The sequence below is a fragment of the Hesperophylax consimilis genome, chromosome 8 (assembly GCF_061612785.1).
Source record: "Hesperophylax consimilis isolate HC1 chromosome 8, BYU_Hcon_1.0, whole genome shotgun sequence".
Lineage (NCBI taxonomy): Eukaryota > Metazoa > Arthropoda > Insecta > Trichoptera > Limnephilidae > Hesperophylax > Hesperophylax consimilis.
In genome coordinates, this window is record NC_142843.1 from 32,862,573 (window position 1) to 32,881,598 (window position 19,026).

The 19,026-nt window shown below is 35.2% G+C and overlaps 3 protein-coding genes across 3 annotated transcripts in view; 2 read left to right on the forward strand and 1 right to left on the reverse strand.

The window, feature by feature from the left end:
* The window catches only part of LOC149421903 (DNA oxidative demethylase ALKBH2-like), a 213,445-nt gene extending 213,162 nt beyond the window's left edge, over positions 1–283 (forward strand). The window contains exon 5 of the mRNA XM_089634333.1: positions 132–283. Coding sequence (XP_089490459.1) covers positions 132–283 — 152 coding nt within the window. The remainder of the gene's footprint in view (positions 1–131) is intronic.
* A 771-nt stretch (positions 284–1,054) lies between these two features.
* On the forward strand, positions 1,055–15,833 carry Rabex-5 (Rabaptin-5-associated exchange factor for Rab5). The gene is made up of 10 exons (XM_089634598.1): positions 1,055–1,231; positions 1,882–2,044; positions 3,530–3,721; positions 6,256–6,488; positions 6,587–6,696; positions 7,668–7,825; positions 10,871–11,127; positions 14,278–14,388; positions 14,493–14,627; positions 14,736–15,833. The coding sequence occupies exons 2-10, from the start codon at positions 1,900–1,902 to the stop codon at positions 15,558–15,560; spliced, it is 2,166 nt and encodes a 721-aa protein (XP_089490724.1). The 5' UTR covers positions 1,055–1,231; positions 1,882–1,899; the 3' UTR covers positions 15,561–15,833.
* A 1,410-nt stretch (positions 15,834–17,243) lies between these two features.
* On the reverse strand, positions 17,244–18,892 carry LOC149421907 (E3 ubiquitin-protein ligase SIAH1-like). Its single transcript, XM_089634599.1, has one exon. It carries the CDS (start codon positions 18,498–18,500, stop codon positions 17,652–17,654), a length of 849 nt encoding a protein of 282 aa, XP_089490725.1. The 5' UTR covers positions 18,501–18,892; the 3' UTR covers positions 17,244–17,651.
* Between the last annotated feature and the right edge of the window lie 134 nt (positions 18,893–19,026).

Consider the following 19,026-nt stretch of genomic DNA (forward strand, 5'->3'; position numbering starts at 1 on the left):
AACCATGTGTTATTTTGTTTGTAAAAAAAATTGCGTATTAAGCCTGAGGCCGAATTCGGCAGCTGTAGGATATTGCCACTTTCCATTGCAATATAATTATGCAAATTGCTTTTATTTTCTATTTGTTGCAGTTAAATTGGAGCTAGAACATGGAAGTCTATTGCTAATGAATCCGCCGACAAATACAATATGGTATCACTCTTTACCAGTAAAGAAAAGTGCCATTGGAGTTCGCATAAACATGACATTTCGCAAATACAATAGATCTTTAAAAAATACATAAACTTGTTAAAATTAATCTGAATACAATGATCAAAATAATTTCGGTATTTTATTACTCAACCCGTATTTTGTGAAATGAGTCGCTTACATGCAAAACCCGTTTTGGGCTAATTCTCATACATTCATCAAAAATTGTTTGCAAATTGAAAATAAATATGTTATTAATATTTTTCGCTAAATATCAAAAGAATTATGCATAATTATGTTCATATTTAGCACACAGGAAACATATCATAGGTACCCAACATGAAATATCTAATTCCTTTAATTTTTTTCATCCCAGCTGTAACTAATTTACAGTTTGTTTCTATAATATCAAATAAAATAAAAAGTATATTCAAAGTGTTCCAAACAGTTTTTTGTGACATCTGCAGTTTTCCGAAAAATTCCAAAGCGGGTTTTGCAAGTCGACGACTCAAATGTGCCTATTTTTTAATAAATGATGCATTTTACCTTATTGTAATATTTGGTACGTTATATACGAAAATAAACGGAAATAAGTGTTAGGTCTTTTTTATTTTCTTAATAATCTTATCTATTTTCAACTCGATTATAGATTTAAAATAGTAAGATGCATTTAAAATCCAACATGTAAATATACAATATGTTTCATTATCGGATGTTCTGATTACCCATCCCTAAAGGCATTTTTTTAATATAAAAAAAACTCCGTACTTTTATTCCATTTTATTCGAACGTCACTAACCGCAATGTTGTGTCACTGCACAATGGCTTTATCTATGATCATTTAGAACGAGTTTGTCTATGGATTTTTGCCAAACTTGACGTTTGTTATAAAATGTCACTGTCAAGTTGTAATTTTTTGTTTTAAATAAATAGGTCATTTGAGTTTGGATATTTTATATGAACAAAACACTCAACCGTCGCCTTATAAATTTACTTTCGTCACTGTGATATACGAACGATCTAATGTTTCGTTAAAAAAAACGTAAGTATTTGTATGATTCAGAATGTCAAAACATAATATTGTGTTAGATGGTGCAACAAAGCATGATACGCTTTATAATCAAGTAATATAGCATAAATAATGCTATTAATTTTTGAAGAACACTCGAGAACATTAACTTATTTGTCTGATTTTGATTGCCATGTCAAGACTTGGCACGAGTATCTTATCTCGGCTGTTACTTAATTTTGTATCAGACGTTTTTCCTGCTGATTAATTCTTTAAATTCCCCTTATCAGTCAAACCACTCCAGTTTAAAACACAACCAGATAATGAAAACGTATAAATACAGCAATTTTAACTTGGCGCTTTGTCAGTCTTCTCATGTGTTTGTCATGAATGTTAATTGTCAGTTAAACTCAATTTATTTCAGTGAGTTCATTACTCACAAGTTAAAATGGGCTGAATTAAGTGTTTGGGGTTCGAAAGATTTCAGTGATTTGAACTATATAATTCTAAGTTAAATTATAGCGCCATCGCAGTTCGGTTTGGGAATTAGTGCCGACCCTTATTAACAAATGGGGTGAAATGTTTGTTTAACAACTCTGTTGTTAGTGTGAAGTTTTGTTTCGGAACTCTGGGCACCGATCCTGATATAATATTAATTGAAAATGTTTGGTACAAACCTGCAGAGGTCTTACAAATACATCATGTACGCCACCAAGACTCCCTCCCTAAGGATCCACCACAGCGATCTGAAGTGCAAGAGTGGCTGTGGTTTCTATGGAAATGCTCAGTGGCAAGGATACTGCTCCAAATGCCACCGAGAGCAAGTCCATCGTCAAAAAAGGGCAGGTAAGAACACTTAAAATTGAACTTTTTCCATGAAAACTTAATTCTATTTGTAATACAATCAAGATTCAACCAGACTTTATCCTTAACCTCTGGAAAACCTTTCGTGCACCAGTGACAAGAATTTTTTCCTGTTGACAAATTGTTCATGCGCTGCTGGCATTGGAATTTCGCCCTAGCTGCAATTTTTTAAAAGGCCATTTCAACATAGACATATGAATATTAGGTAGACCTGCCCTAAGTGATTAAAAGCGTATTATCCCCACTCCCCATACCGGTTCCATTGAGCCGGCTGGGCTCGCGTACGGCCTCAAGTGATATTTGAAAACGTGACGTCATCATTCTTGTGCGAACTATGGTCGAGGCATCATCGGTTCATTTTACGAAATAACACGGCAAAATGTTTACTTGTACTATGAAAACTGGTAAAAATAGATGCGAAAAAAGAGAATAAACCCAATTGTCGTATTACATTCCATATATAAGCATTATTTTATTTTATTTTAAGCATATTCACATCGTATAATATGAATTAGTTGTTACTATCACATCGAGAAACGTCTGGACGCGAAACACAAAGCTGGTTGGTTGCTGGGAAGTAAATTATGAACATTTATAAAAGTGTCTTAACTAAATACTCTGAAACTAACTACGACTCTGAATATAGAAGCTGCCTTACTTTGCCGAATTTGGACTTCGCAAATTTGTTCATAACGTGGCGAGTAATTTGCGCTCCCATGTAAAAATGTCTATTCATTCAAAGCAGATTTTACTTTTAAGAAGTAAATGGTGATATTATAATGCGAGATGCCTATTTACTGTCAGATTGATTTATTGACGAATCACAGTCATCTTCACTCCCTTCGTTCTTCAACAGTTGATTTTACCCCTCGCCTTTATCTTCTCGTCTATTAATTCCTATGTCTGTGCATTTCAACCTGTATGCCATGAAAAAGTGCATAAATTTTTTTAACAGAATCCCTTGCACTTAAAATACTTTAGAGTTCATTTTTGATTCCATTATTGATTTTCCTCAAAATGAATCTGGTGTTCCATATATTAAACTGTTTGACTTTTGTAGTATTATTGATCTGGGTTGCACTTCCTCCTCCCTTTTGAGCCAACATTTTAGGTAGTCTTTCAGTGGCCATCATCATGGCAGATGGGTAGAGTTTTGAAATATTATAGTTTTATTGTATGACACTGTTATACCATACCACAGAAGTTCATTATTATTACTTTTTTCAATGTTCCACCTCAATTAAATCTGTCATTTTCACCCACTTATTATTGAATTTGGTCAATTCAAATTGTATAATACATTTGTGAATTGTACATACATACTCTGTTTACGTTTAGTTTTCTCATTTAATTGATTAAAAGATTGCCATTTTTGCTTAAACAAATTCTTTTTTTACACATTAGCTTTCTAGTCGCAAACAAAAGTCTATCGAGATGTAAAAAGAAGTTGTTTATTATTATTTACAGCTGAAAAAGCGAGCGGTTCGACCAGCAGCAGCAGCGGGCAGCGAGAACACCAGGTTCTGGAGCGGCAGCCAAAACCACCGCAGGTTACCGGATTCACCAAGTTTGAAGAGAAGAAGCTGCGGCAGTCCGATAGCCTCAAGAAGACCAAGTTATTGAAACTCAATGTGTTCAGGAAAGCTTCCAATGCCAAAGGTACAATTGCCATCATACATATTTATTAATTAAGGAGAAAGCTACTTATATATTTTGATTGTATACCAGAGTGATAGATACTCGTTGTTGCTTTAACCTTTCCCTTACTGTGCTAAAAAAATCCACGCGTTCCGGTGCTGTGTAGTCAATACACATCTCAAAATAAGCGATTTAATATCGGAAAAATATGAATATTCATAGCTAATCGCTAATATTTATTATATTTTATATCAAAATTGATAATAATTTTAATTTAATTGCTGAAAACATAAAAAAACCATCAACAGATGTTAAAAAAACGTGCTAGGGGTCCACATCTAATGACGGTCCGCTTCCGACTGGCTGGCGGCTGGCGGCTGGCACACACAGAGCTGTGCGGTCGTAGGTATCGGTGGGCTAAATCAAAATACAACTGCGGAAGTGTGGATTTCTCATGTTCCCGCGTAGCGAACTAAAGCGGGACATCAATAGCGTGTCGTTTCTTCGCACACTCTTCGCGTAGCAGTATCACACGGTTGATTGTATTGGTGTATTTGTTTCCAATTTGTAACAAAAATCTCTGATTATTAATTGAATTTGAAAACTATGTAAAATATTATATTTGAATTCAGTGCATAAATGTATAACGGAGGAATACCTGAAATTTGAACCCAGAATTTATTATATTTATAGTGTTATTAAAGTTATTAGAAGCAATGTGTAGTAAGTACACACCACAGATAAGGAAAGGTTAAATTGCTTAACCGGTTCAGGGCCTAGCACTCCGATGGGCCGACCAATCATATATAATTTTAATGGTAATATAAAGCTCCTTGCAGCGAATGTGTTGAGCCGTGTTTGGTGACCAGATATAAATAACCAGGTACTTCCCAACCTTCCTCTCACCATCTTCACTAGCGCCTTTGAGGTGATTTTGATTTAATTATTATTATTTTCTTCATTGCCTTCAGCCTCACAACATTCCCGATAAGGTAATTTCACTGTTTGTGAAAATGCCACATTATCACTGGCTGCGATTAGCGTGGAGCAGTTGGGACTCTTGTGCAGTGTTCACATAAAAAAATCATATTTTAACTTTTTCTCTAATAACATATTGAGATGGTTTTTTGTAATATTTATGTTTAACCTTTGTAACAACAGACCCTTTTTGAGGGAAATCGAAAATGGAATCAAAAAAATTTTTCAATTGCAAGCGATTCTGTTAAAAAAATTAACGTACTTTCTCATGGCATACAGGTTTAAATCGCATATTAAAAAATTCCAACTAAGGTGAAATTCCAATGCCAGCAGTGCATGAACATTTTGTCAGGGAGAAAAAATTCTTGTCACTCGTGCACGAAAGGTTTTCCAGAAGTTAAGATAATTTTGAATCCGTTCATTGCTAGAAATAAGCCTTCTTGGTTTGCCTCAAAATTAATTGTCTCCCAATTGTGGCTTTAATGTTGTCAGACCACCTCGTTTAAGGTTTCTTGCAGATTGTTTAAGTTGACACACTTGAAAATTGAAATTAAACGCTTTTTTACAACAAGAAAGGAAAATAAGATTGATGAAAAACACTGTGGGAGTGTAGAATGCTGTGTTATGTCAGAAATCATTATGACTAATGATTTCTTGAGCAATCACTAAGTTCAGTCTACCAACTCGTGGCTTCTATTTTTCTCCTATTTTATCTTTCTTGAATGATTTTGCTTGTGAACAATAATAATATTTCTTTATTATCCAAAAGATAACATCAAATTGTGCTGTTTATTTGCAAACTTGATATTTGCATAGAAGATTACATTGTTTTTCATATTCCTTATTTATTAACAAAATTTGGGTAGTTTCTATGTCAACACCATCTTAAATGGTGTATCGCTTCAGGGAAAAACCAAGCCAACATTTTGCATGGTTACAATATTACAAGCACTTAGTCATAGCACTGTGCCGAAATTTATATGTATACTACTGAATTAAGGCCTCCCAAAATTCCTTGTTGTTTGAAATGCAGTTTAAGCTATTTCTCCTGCTGCCATTCTAAAGGCAAATGCCGTACTTAATACACATTAGTATTGTGGCAGTTAAGCAGTTCCTAACTGCAACCAATTTATGTAACACCAGCTAGCTCGCCTTTTGTCCCGTTAAGGTATGATTCCAAGGTCGGCGGCAGACTGTAAACTGCATCGGCAGACCGCAGACTTGATACAAGACATGATAATAATTATTATTATAACATTTAGTATTATGTCTGCGGTCTACGGCTGCGGTTTGCTGTCTGCCACCAACCTCGGAAACTTATATTTAGCCGTTGCAGATCCAGGCACCATTACATTCGCTTCCAGTCACCGCTCCCGCAACACGTTCCTTTAGTGTCGTAGTACTGCATCCTTCTGATAATTTATAATTATAATAGAAAAAGTATATTGAATTTAATAAATCAATCTTTAATAATTCATTCTTTTTTATAACACCCTCTATGATATTTTGACACGATAAGTGATTAATATAGTATGACAAATGAATTATATAAAATGAATGAATATTATTCCTTTCAGATGTGGGTCCCGGCGATAGAGAAGCTCGGGAGCGGGGCCCGCCGGAGATGATAATCCCCGCCAGCGATTTTGAAAACCAAAAACGAGACTTCCAGGAGTGTTTCCCCTCGCTAGATCCAACCATTGAACGCGACACTCGCAAATACATACAGATTTTCTTCTCTACCATCGCCAAACAGTACCAAAACAAGACAGTTGACGAATTGTCAGATTTAACGCAGAATTTTTATCAGGTTAGTTTTGTTAATTTCACAAAATTTATAATAAATTTTAACCAATAATAATTATCACACAATCTGTAAAAAATGTAATATTTAATGTGTTTTTTTAGCACTTCTCTAAACGTATGGAAACAAGTCATTACTACGAAAATGTTGATGCTGAAACCAGAGAACTCCTACTAGATTATGTTGAAAAACATTCCATGACATATTTACATGGGTAATAAATATAATCTTTACAAATCAAAACCGCTCTTAGTTGATAATAAATAACATGAATAAATATTAATATCTCCTCAATTCTGTACTCAGGAACTGTATTGCAGAACTTCTGCACCACAAATATCCTCTCCATGCCCAAGGATCTTTTATTTATGACCTCTTTTTGCAATACATTAAAATATCAGCTGTTTTATAAATAAAAATACTATTTTCAGTTGTGTCTGTAACTCCGTAATAAACTATAGAACTCGGATTTGCTTTGAACTTTTCAAAATTGGAACTGTTTGTTTGAACAATTCAGACAAGCTATAAAATACCTACCTACCAAACATACTAATTTTGCTTGTCAGTGATGATTTGAAATATTTATGCGTAATCTTGTTTTTTAAATTTTTTTTATTAGTTTCAATGACAAATTTGTAATAATATAAATATAAATTCAAATTTAAATCATTTTTTTCACAATCCTTACAAGGGTTTCCTGTTCTGAGGGGGCCTGTAGTTTTTTAAACCTTTTTAATTTAGTTTCAAGTTGTCTTTACATTGTCTTCATAAGTTGATTATCACTTTGTTTTCTCAGCCATGTTTGTAATGTTTTAAATTTTTTCACATTCAATAAAGTTTTAATTTTAAAAATAGGAACCAAGCGATAAACCAAGATTATTTTATTTTAGTAATAATTGTATATTTGAAATGTGTATTTCTTTTGTTTAAATTTTAGACAGTTCTAAATTTGTAAAAAATTAATGGATCTTAATCTAAATCACTAATGATTTTTTTAAGTTTGCTAACGGCGTTCATTAGAAATGTGAAATATTTTCAGTTTCACAAATCCTACAAAAATAATTAATATCCCATTTTTTTCCATGGGTCTGCGCTTAATTATTAATAGCTGTTTGTCTTGCTTCCTTTTGTGTGAAAAAGTTGATAGTGTTTTTGATGAATATGTATTATTAAATTTGCTTTAAGCGTGCTGTTCTCCCCAGCCAGTTGTGATGATGAAAAGAAAGATGCCCAGATTCAGAGTAGGATCCGCCAGCTGTGTTGGGTTTCTCCTCATCACTTAGATTCGCGCATCGACGAGAGGAATTCTGAAGTTCGAGATCTTATCTATGGTGCTATATCAGGTTAGTTATGTTCACAATTGAGCCCTTTTGCGGAGAAACACCATCTTGTGAGTTCTGAGATATTGCTTGTTAAACATTTCCTTTGACCGTAGGGAGCACAATATACACATTGAGTCATGTTACAACATAATTAACAAATAACACAATGCGGAAATAAAACTTTATCACAATAATAATGACAAATATGCCAAGCGCCGATAGCATACATTGAGATAGTTACAAGCTACGTGACTGTGACGCTACCACAAGTAGCCTACCTCTTTAATGCTGGTTTCCTTACATGGCGCTACCCGAAATATACTGAACTTGATCATTTTGTCACATGCAGCCATTGAGTTAATTTAAATATTTATTAAATAATTAATCAATTTAGAGCATAATAGTATTACAGAGTATAATCTATAATGTTAACTAAAATAATTCATACAATTAGTTTTCACTGCTTTTGATTTTTGAATGTTCCTCTTCTATAGAAGCTGGCGCTTGTGTCTAGACGAGTGGTGAGCATCAAGATTAAGAATATTTAGTGTTTGTAATTATGAATATTAAAATTTATAATTAATTAAAAAGATAGTTTCATCATTTTGGTATTTTTACATTGAAATTCTCTTTAATTGCTTTTAGTAGGTTTTTATCGTTTTCTATTGTTCTGATATTTTCGGGTAGGCTGTTGAAGTATTTTTTCCCTAGATATATGTAATGATGTTGAGCAAAAGTGGTGTTACATTTTTGTGTTGGAAATATGTATATGTTTTTGACGAATACGACTTTCAGTTAAAAAGCTGTGATTCTGTTTTTCTTTTATTATTTGAGTTATTATGTTTTTTTGGACAAGATCATTAAATTTTAATACTTTTACGTTGGATAATCTCTTGATTTTTCAATATTTCAATATTATTTTTACAATTAGACGTTGTACAATTTCAACATGGAATAGATTCGGTTTGTATGCAGCTCCCCAGCTGATTACAGCGTATTGGAGATTTGATTGTACTAAAGCGTGGTAGACAGATGTTAGAATTTTCTATGAGAGAAAATTTCGAATTTTCAAAAATATATAAATTAATTTTCTTATTTTGTTGACGGTTTTGTTGATTTGATCATTCCAGTTTCGGTTTTTGTCTATTATTATTCCTAAGTATTTAATTTTATTTGAAATTTTCAATGTGGAACAGTTTATTGTACAGTTTTTATGGTTTTTTAAATTGTCGTGTATAATTATGTCAAAATTTTGTGGAACGTCATTTGATTTTATTGCAAATGGTATAATGTGAGTTTTTTCGTTATTTAGAGATAGTAAGTTTATGTCAAACCAGTATTTAAGAGTGTTTATGTCTTCTGTTGCTTTTAGTTTTACTAATTCCCATGTATTGTCACTTTCAATGATGACTGTATCGTCAGCATAAGAGGTTATATGTATTACCATGAAGTGTTTGAGAAAATATCCCGTTTACATATAAGATGAATTATATTGGACCCAGTACCGTACCTTGTGGGATTCCATAATTAGATGTTTCTTCATTGCTATATACATTGTTTATTTTGACATATTGGGGGCGATTATTTAGGTAGCTTTTTATCCAATTTGCTACATTCTTTTTAATGTTCAGATTATCTAATTTTTCCATAAGTTTTGTGTGGGATATACCGTCGAAAGCTTTTCTCAGATCTATGAAAATACCAGCACATTTTTTGCTCATGTCCAGGCTTTCGTATATGCGAGATGTGAGATTTGCAATTGCATCTTGTGTGCCTTGCGCTTTTCGGAATCCGTATTGGTTCTTGTGAAGTATTTTGTTGTTTTCAACAAATTCCATTAGTTGAGATTTTACAATTTTTTCAAATATTTTGCCTATATTTGAAATGAGGGAAATTGGTCGATAATTTGTTACATTTTGGGTATTTCCACTTTTAAATATAGGTGAAGTAATTGTTTTCTTATAATTAGACGGAAATATTCCATTTTTGAGACTTTCGAATTAGGTGAGTTAGTGGTTTTATCTCATGGTTTTTAATAGATTTTAAAAATTTTACTGTTATATTGTCATAACCTGGAGACGACCCTCCTTTCATATTTTCAATTATGTTTAAAATATCTACTTCGCTGATCATTTTAAATTGGAATAGTGAGTTTAGATTTTGTATATTTTCTATAATTGGTTGTTTATTTGATCTTTTTGTATTAATTATTAATTTTTTTGGCTAGGTTTTGTCCCACTTTTGCGAAAAATTAGTTGAAAACATTAACATTTTTTTTTGGGTTTTCTTTGGCATTTATTATTACATTATTTTCATCTTTAATTTCATTGATTGACTGTTTTTGTTTATTGTATTCTATTGCACAGTTGATTGTTTGCCAGATTATTTTAGGGTTGTTTTCAGAGCTTATTATGTTATGTCTGGTATAGTCATCTTTACTGATTTTTGATTAGTTGCGTCAATTTATATTTATACTTTTTGGAATTACTATCTAATTCTACGTTGTTTGGGAAATTAATTGTTTGTTTGTAAAGCTTACTTTTTTCTCCTATTGAATTTAATAGACCCTGAGTGATCCACGGTTTGAAGAATTTATTTTTTGCCAGATTACGATTTGGAATTTCAGTTTTAGTATTTTCTATATGCGTGGATAAAATGTTTTCAAAGTTCTTTGAACCTATTTCAACCTCTTCACAATTGTACGAACACTAGCAAAATATTTTTGTGATTTGTTTTTGGGGTGTTATGCCGTGTTGCGCTAACTCCTTCTTTAGCCAACATTTCGGACAGCATTGCAGTGTCCATCATCAGGGCAGATGTGTTATATGAGGTTGTGTTAAAATAAGGTTAGTAAAATAAGGTTCGGTGATGGCACATTCTCACTCTATGAATGGTCAATTTATGGAATGAAAGTTCAAGTCCATTCAACTTTGGATTTCTATTCCATAGAAAAGCCTGTTCTCGTGAATCTATTTCATAGATCAAAGAATAGACCAGGTGAGATCCTGGCTTGAGTTTAAGTTAGGTTTGTTATTTTTCTTCAATGTTCTGTTGTGGTTATTTCAGAGCTGATAGCAATGGACAGCATCCTGTCCCCCGGCGGCAAACTGCAGCGCGTGGTCGAGTGCTGCCGGGGTGTGGTGCGGCTGGTGGGAGCGGCGTGCGGCGGACCCGCCTCGGCCGACGAGCTGCTGCCGGCGCTCATCTTCACGGTGCTCAAAGCCAACCCACCGCGCCTCACCAGCAACATCAACTACGTCACACGCTTCTGCAAGGCCGAGCGACTCATGACGGGGGAGGGCGGTTATTATTTCACCAATCTGGTAACTATTTAATATATTTTTTGTTTATTTCAACGATCCCGAAGAAAAATATGCAAATTTGTAGTTTTGCTATAGAGTGGTTTAAAGTTTTGTTTCTGCATTTTTACTATTTTTGAGATCAAGAAAAATAGTGTTGTTTGATATTTGGCTTTAACCCCTATTTATTTAATTGGAGAAATAGATTATCAAAAACAGTAAAAATGCAGAAATTAAAATTTAAACAGCTCTACTGTAAAATTACAAATTTGCACAACCAACATTGTTCTTTGGGACTGTCGATTAATAAACAAGTTCTGCGGTGTAATTATTATTCCGAAGGTATTGTCACACTGTGCTGTTGCAGCTTTCAGGCAATCTATTTATAATACTTCTGTATGGGTACTTATATTGAAAATCAAATTGCTTTTAATTTTATTACCAATGCCCTTATTGTTATCTGAAAAAAATTGTTAATTGTTATCACTATGTCAAGTTTCCCCACTTATTGTATTATTTAAATTTGTCTAAAAGTCAAAGTGAAGTGTATCCGAATTAATAAATTGGATTACTCATTATTTTTAAGACTTTAGATTATTTCCAAGACTTTAAAAAAAAAATTTAAACTAATCAAATTTGATAATGTAATTTGAATTATTAATTTCTGCAAGTTTTTTTACTAACTAACTAACCATCACGCCGTTCCGTAGGGGTAGGCAGAGAGGACAGACCGCCAAACAACTCGGTCTTGGCACACGCTCCTTGCCTCATTCACATTCATACATCGTCTCATGCATACTCTTTTATTATTCTGACTCTTGACATGGCCCGACTCAAGTATCTGATTCACTTGGTCGTGCCATGTCTTACTCGGGCGTCCCCGACTTCTGCTACCATTCGCATCATATATCCTCCTTACACTCCTTTCTTCGCTCATTCGCTCTATATGCCCAAACCATCTAAGTGTCCCTTTCTTAATCTTACTCATTACATCCGCCTTGCACTCTTTGGGGATCTCCACATTCCTCACACGATCATACATGGTTTTACCACACAAACGCCTCAGGGATCTCATTTCAACAGCATTCAATCTACTTTCATCCTTTCTTTGCCAGTTCCATGCCTCACTTCCATACATCAGGGTAGGTACCAGAACTCCATTGTGGACTGCTAAATTCGCTTCTTTGGACAATTTTTTAATAGCGCCAACTGCTTTCAGTCCTCCATTTATGGATTTACCTGCATTTACCCTTCTTTCAATATCTCTGTCAGCCTTCCCATCTCTCATAAACATACTCTAATTCCTAAATACACAAACTCATCCACCTGCTCCAAGTATTCCTCATTCACAGCTATATTGCACACTGTTTTCGTACTCTCTCTTTCAAATACCATTACTTTAGACTTACTTAGATTCATCATTAACTCATTCTTCATGCATACTTCGTTCATCCTAGACACGAGAGACTGTAGATCATCCATACTATTAGCAATCAGCACCTCATCATTAGCATACAACAGGCAACATACTTTCAGATTACTCTAATTCCCGCCCAATCCCACCTCGTTCAATTCTTGCATACAATTATCCATGTATAGATTGAATAACCACGGTGACATTACGCAGCCTTGTTTAACACCTTTTGTGATATCAAACCACCCCGTAAAACCACCGTTTACCCTAACACATGCAACGCTTCCCTCATATAGAGATGCAATTAGCTAGACGCATAGCTTTTTCCTGTCGACTCGGTTGTATGCTTTTTGTAGATCTACAAAGGCACATAAAAGTTTCTGGTTTTTTGCCAGAAACTTCTCAGTGAGCATACGCAATGAGAAGATCTGTTCCATGCACCCCCTTCCACTCATAAAAGCACCTTGCACATCCCATATTTTATCCTTTGTTTCCTTTCTTACCCTTTCAATCAAAATTCTACCATACAGCTTGCCAACTGAACTTAGCAGGCTTAGCCCTATGATTCCCACATTCCATACGTGAGCCTTTACCTTTGTATAATGGCATGATCACAGCCCTTCTCAAATCTAAAGGCGTGTATCCCTCCTTTAAACATTGGTTAAAAAGATTGCACAACTATGTGAGAATTATACGGCTACCTCCTTTAAAATATTCAGCAGCAATATTGTTGAAACCGACAGCCTTACCATTCTTCATACATTTAATCGATATTTCTATCTCATCCATGCTAATTTTGGTAACATTCACTCCATCATCATTCATATCTGATTCGCCACTGGAATCACTGTCACTCACTTCGCTTTCGAAGACTTCTTCGAAATACTTCATCCATCTCTCTTTTATTTTTTCCTCATTCGTCAACATTTTTCCATCTTTCGATTTTATCACTTTCATGCTTCCGTTTTCTGGACCTTTGGACTTCCTTCCAAAACAACTTAATGTTTTCTTGGAAATGGTTTGTCATTTTGATTCCTTCTTCCTCTTCCAGGTGTTTCTTTCGTGCTTTCATTCCAACCTTTACTTTTTTTCTTACATTCCTTATATACTTCTTTCGTTCGATTCTTCTCTTCGCTAGAAGCACAGAAGAGACCAGTGCTTTAATCTCATCATCCCACCATGCATCACCTTTCTTCCTACCTTGCGTACTTATTCCACAAACCTCTCTAGCAGATTCACTTTTATGTGATTCCATGTTTCGTCTATGCTTAGACCGTCCATTTCCTTCTCATTCCATCTCATCTCTGCACAATTCACATACTTACTTCTCACATTATCGTTTTTCTATTTTGTCTCTTGTTGGAGTTAGTACAATTTTTTTACTAACCTAACCTAATTTTTATTAAACATAAGCTAACCACCATTTGAAAGTGGCTTTTGACACCGAAAGAGAAGTCGATATAATAAAAATCTAAAGACTTGCAGAACTTAATATGTAATAATATTACATATTCATTTTTGACCGGTCTGTGGGTGAGGTTGGAATTGCGTCTGGATCCCACCCAAACAACATTTTGCACAAGTTGCAGTGGTAGTAGATTTTTAAATATTGTTAGGTTATTAGTAAACCAAGAACATTGGTCTTTCTTTAAATAAATATTATTGGCAAGAAGGCATCCTATTGAAAATAGCAGGCATTTTGTTTGTTAATTACAAAAGCACCGACAGAATAATAATTTTTGTTTTTTTTTTATTTTCAGTGTTGCGCTGTTTCTTTCATTGAAAATTTAACTTCGGAATCCTTAAATATGACCAAAGAAGATTTTGATGGCTTCATGAGCTTGCCAGCCATTGTGAGTGGCGGATCTTGGGTGAGTTTCATTGATTTAGTTTGATGGAGGTTAGTTTATGTAAGGCTGGAATGTAGTCCAACCAATTTAACCGTTGTTAATATGTATTTTAATTTGTTTAACAGGTGGCAGCACTGTCTCTTTGCGAGGGACTTCATGATCTTCAGGATCAAATTAAAACTCTACAGGAACTTGATAGAAGAACTACCTACATCGAAACTGAATCCAAAAACCTAGCAGACCATGTTGAAACATTTAAGGTAAAACAAACCTATCTTCATTTGGATATCTTAAATTACTTCCCTCTGACTGCATCATATCACTCATAACCAAAAAATCTAATTCTTGTGTTGTCAATATTATTACAGGATGAAATCTACAAAAAAATCTCCGACGTATTGGCACGCACCCCGTTGGATCTTTACAGGAAACCAGTATTGACCGAAGCGACCGAGCAAATGATAGAACCAATCGCAGCAGATGAAACAAGGACCATAATTCAATCTTCTCAAGCAGCAAATAGGAGTGTTCCAATTACGAATATTCAGGACGTGTTTGACTCCTGCAGTGATGATAAAACTGCAGCATTGATGGAAAGTATTCCTAACTTCCCTTCTGCCAACACAGCTGCTGCTGGTCACACTTCAGGTTTGATGACTCTAAGACCACCAGATTCCTTACACAACTTGGCGGTGACCCTGGACAATCTACCAATCACTACTTTAAAAACTGCAGGATCAGGAGACTTCTTATCTCCGTCTCCCATCTTTGGATTTGGTTCTTTCGATACACAATCTCTGGACGAATTGGCAACGCCCGACGAATATGGTTCGGAGCAGTTTCTTCACGGGCTAACAAACGTCAACTATGACATTGATCTATCAGATTTAAGTGCCGATAATAGCGCTGCGGAGGATGCTCCTGTCCCCACAGAAGTGTTTAAACCAAAGCAGGACCCCTTTAGTCCCGATGGATTACTGAAGAATAATACAATAGATCCTTGGCAAGCTATTACCACGGAACCGTTGAGATCTTTGGAAAATATCAATCGAAAACAGAACCTGCCTATCCAACTGCAAGATGAAGTTGCTTCTACAAGTATCCTGGATGCAAATGATTCCCCGACCACCGATTGCTTACTTCCTTCTCCCATCAAGCCACTGAGCGCTAATCAACAGGGCGAATTTCAATAAACTTTTACTACTTTCATATAACTTGTACATAAATAATAAACTTCACTAAATCAAATTTAAAATTGATTACATTTTTATCAGATTATTAAAATTTTATATTTATATTCTTTCAAATGACTTGAAAACTATTAATTATTGATTATGCCGAATTGTCTGTTCAAAAGGATAAATTCTTTGATAAGTATTATTTTTAAAACCTTATGTAGAATTTTATTGATCTTAGATAGCAAAGGATGGCGAAAATAAAGATGCATACATATTTGTAAAAAATAAATGAAGTATTAAATATTTTGTATAAAATTATTATGAATTCAACATTTTTTATGAATAATATTTGGCTAATTTATATAGCGCCGTTTTCGTGAGAAATCACCTCAAGGGCGCTGTATAAAGCAGGGTACTCACCTAACCGTGTAACATGTAACATATCTGATACTGTATCAAGTGAGTACGTAGGCGCGAGCCTACTGCGAGCCGCTCGCGGGTGGAGCGCAGTGTGCTCGCAGTGACCCACCGACGGCGGTTTCACTGCGAGCTCTAAAAGCGGATCCGGGAGGTCGTAGCTGGTTACGCGGTTACCGTGGACGAGCCGTACCCACTTGCAGATTGATACAGTATCAGATACGTTACATGCTACACTCTTGGTGAGTACCCTGCTTAATATTTCACAACATCCTCAAAAAACTATATCACCCACATCTGTAAAGCAGGACTCGGCTGAATAGTGGATAATATTATGGTAATTAGGACCAGCAAGTGTTTCAATTGTTAGATGAAGGTGAATAGGTGCAGAAGAAAGCATAGTAGGAAGTACATTAATGAATATCGGTTATCAAGACTTGTTTATTTCCAGAAGTCCCCTGTCTTTTCATTTTGTGACATTTAAAAATAGTGTCTATTGTAATAATTATATATTTCTCCATTATAGGCTAACATATATATGCCTTACATCAGTTCATATGTCAGGATTATTCCAAGTAATAGGCCACTATTACTATATATTTTATAATGACTTGGAAAACATCATGTGGATAAACCTTTGTGCCAAGATTTCGAAAATGTTACAAAAAAAAAATTAAATACATTTTTTTTTTAACAATTATTTCACAAATCTGATGTTTTTAGCTTGTGATATTTTGATATTTAAAAAATTTCCGGCTCACGATTTTCTTCATTTATTTTTTATAAAATTCAACACAATTTTTAATTTTTAACTATCCCGCAGCCAAGTGGGGGAGTAGGTAGTACCCAAAATTATTATCCTCCTTATATTGGCTTAAATACTTGACATATCATTTTAGTATTTCTGCGCAAATACATAAGTTACCATATTTACAATATTTGGAATTTCTATAGTTTTAAAGCCCATAAGACAGTAAAATGCATGGGTTCTTCGGAAGACCCACTTGGTTACAGACGTTTTGTTTGGCATCTTGGCCTGTCAAGAGTTAATATAGCAACATTGAAAGTTCCGTTGTCTTTCACATTTTGCATTTCTGATAGCTTCATTTCTCGGTACAATGAAAATATTTAGGTATGCTCAAAGAAACTATACATTATAATATTTTAACTATTTTTACAATCTCTGACCGCATGGTAATCAATGAATCCATATTTGTAGCACGACAAAACACAGAGTTTTGCTCTGTCAGAATTTTGACAGTTATTATGACTTCGAAAAATGGTTGGGTTTCGCAGATTGAAATTTTCAAAAAATCGCTATGGATTCAAAAAGACAATTTAAAAAAAAAATTACCTAGAATGCCTGAGAATTTTCAAAGGATCGATTTGGGATTCGAAGAATTATTTTCCTTTAAATGTGATGTAAGTGGCCTATTATACAAAGGTCCTGGTACAGAGATCAAAAGTACATAAAATGTGCAAAATATTTTGTATTTCGGATCCTGAAATAAAATAAAATTGTTTTGCAATTGAAAATTTCATTGAAATCAAAAAATATTTACACAATTATTCATTATAGATACATAATGGAAACTTTGGATGAATTATTATGCTATTCATTATTATTATAACTTTATCAGATCGGCAACAATTGTTTTTTAGTACCACCTCAGAGTTCCACCCACACACTCAAACCACGGAGATCGTAACATTGATGCCTAAATTGCCATTGTCCGCAAACAACTGTGCCAGGGACGTGTCGAATACGAGACAGTCCGAGTTCATAATGGCCGATGACACTCCCTCGTGGATTGAGCGAGGCATGGCTTCCCACGTCAGCCTCCGTCGGTGCCCATTCAACTCCAATCTGTAGGCAAAGTTCTCCGCCTGCTTTCTGGATCCTATTAACTGCACAATTGCAAAGAACTGCTGATGTCCGTCAAACTTCTCTTGCTTCTCAAGAACTAACATGAAGTGGTGGTTAAAACAAGACTGCATCATGACCCAGTCCACGGCGCCGGGCAGGTTGATGTCCGTAGCCAGGAACACAATGTCTTCTCCTTGTAAGGTGGTGATACTTTTGTGGGACATCATGAGGTGCGGCATGACCTGATCCAGGCTACCTTGCCACTTGCAGGAAGCCCCGGGGCAGGGGCAGGAGTAGGGCCGGAACTCGCACACCTCCTCGTGGTCAGCTTTTTCTGTGTGCACCAGGGTGACCGTACATCCCGTGGCCGAGTGCTTGCACGGGAACATAACGTTACTTGCAACTTTCTCCATGGCGAGGTTCCGGATGTTGCCCAGGGGTCCGCGGCACGTGGGACAGCATGTGAGTTTGGGACGGCAGCTGGAGCAGACCAAGTGACCACTTTGGCATTGCAGAATAGGAGGTAGCACGTAGTCGAAGCAGACTGGACACTCAAAGAGAGCGGCGAGATCAGCAGACATTGTTGATGAGACGTTCACGATGCCGGATATTCCAGAAACAGAGCACCCTGAACCACTTGCTCCTCCACGTCGTTTAGTATTCGTGCTCATGTCACTGATACAGGAGCATTTATCGGTGACCCTTTACAGAAAGCACCATTAGACAAATTTCGCAATTTATATAAAACACCCACAGCGATTTAATAAGTACCACTTTGAGGTTTGCTGCTATAAGGGGAATTCAGAATGTGCTCACTAATTTCTAAACCGAACATCATAAAGTACGAAGAAATATTGAGATGGTAATTATAATGGTCGAGGTGCTGTCATTCGAAATGTTTTGTCCTTCCATAACACACTTGATTCAAACGGAAAATCAATGGCCGGTAGTTAAAACGACGAGTTAAATGATTAGCAAATAAATTTAGTAGTATCTCATAAATACTTTTGGGATAAATAAGGGAAACGGGTAGAAAATTTCTAAAACAATCGCACACAAATAAAAATCTCTCACTTTTAATGTCAGTATTGCCACACGTGCTTTATGTTTTATCCAGTTTCGAGGGGCAAAAATACACTTGATTATTTAATATTGACAAAAATAATGATAACAAGAGCAAAATGTGTTAAGCGAAAC

Coding starts and splice junctions, on each gene's coding strand:
- Rabex-5 (XM_089634598.1), top strand. CDS start 1,900: ATGTACGCCACCAAGACTCCCTCCCTAAGGATCCACCACAGCGATCTG. Junction 6,489..6,586: donor TAACGCAGAATTTTTATCAG/GTTAGTTTTGTT, acceptor GTGTTTTTTTAG/CACTTCTCTAAACGTATGGA. Junction 11,128..14,277: donor GTTATTATTTCACCAATCTG/GTAACTATTTAA, acceptor TTTTATTTTCAG/TGTTGCGCTGTTTCTTTCAT.
- LOC149421907 (XM_089634599.1), bottom strand. CDS start 18,500: ATGAGCACGAATACTAAACGACGTGGAGGAGCAAGTGGTTCAGGGTGC.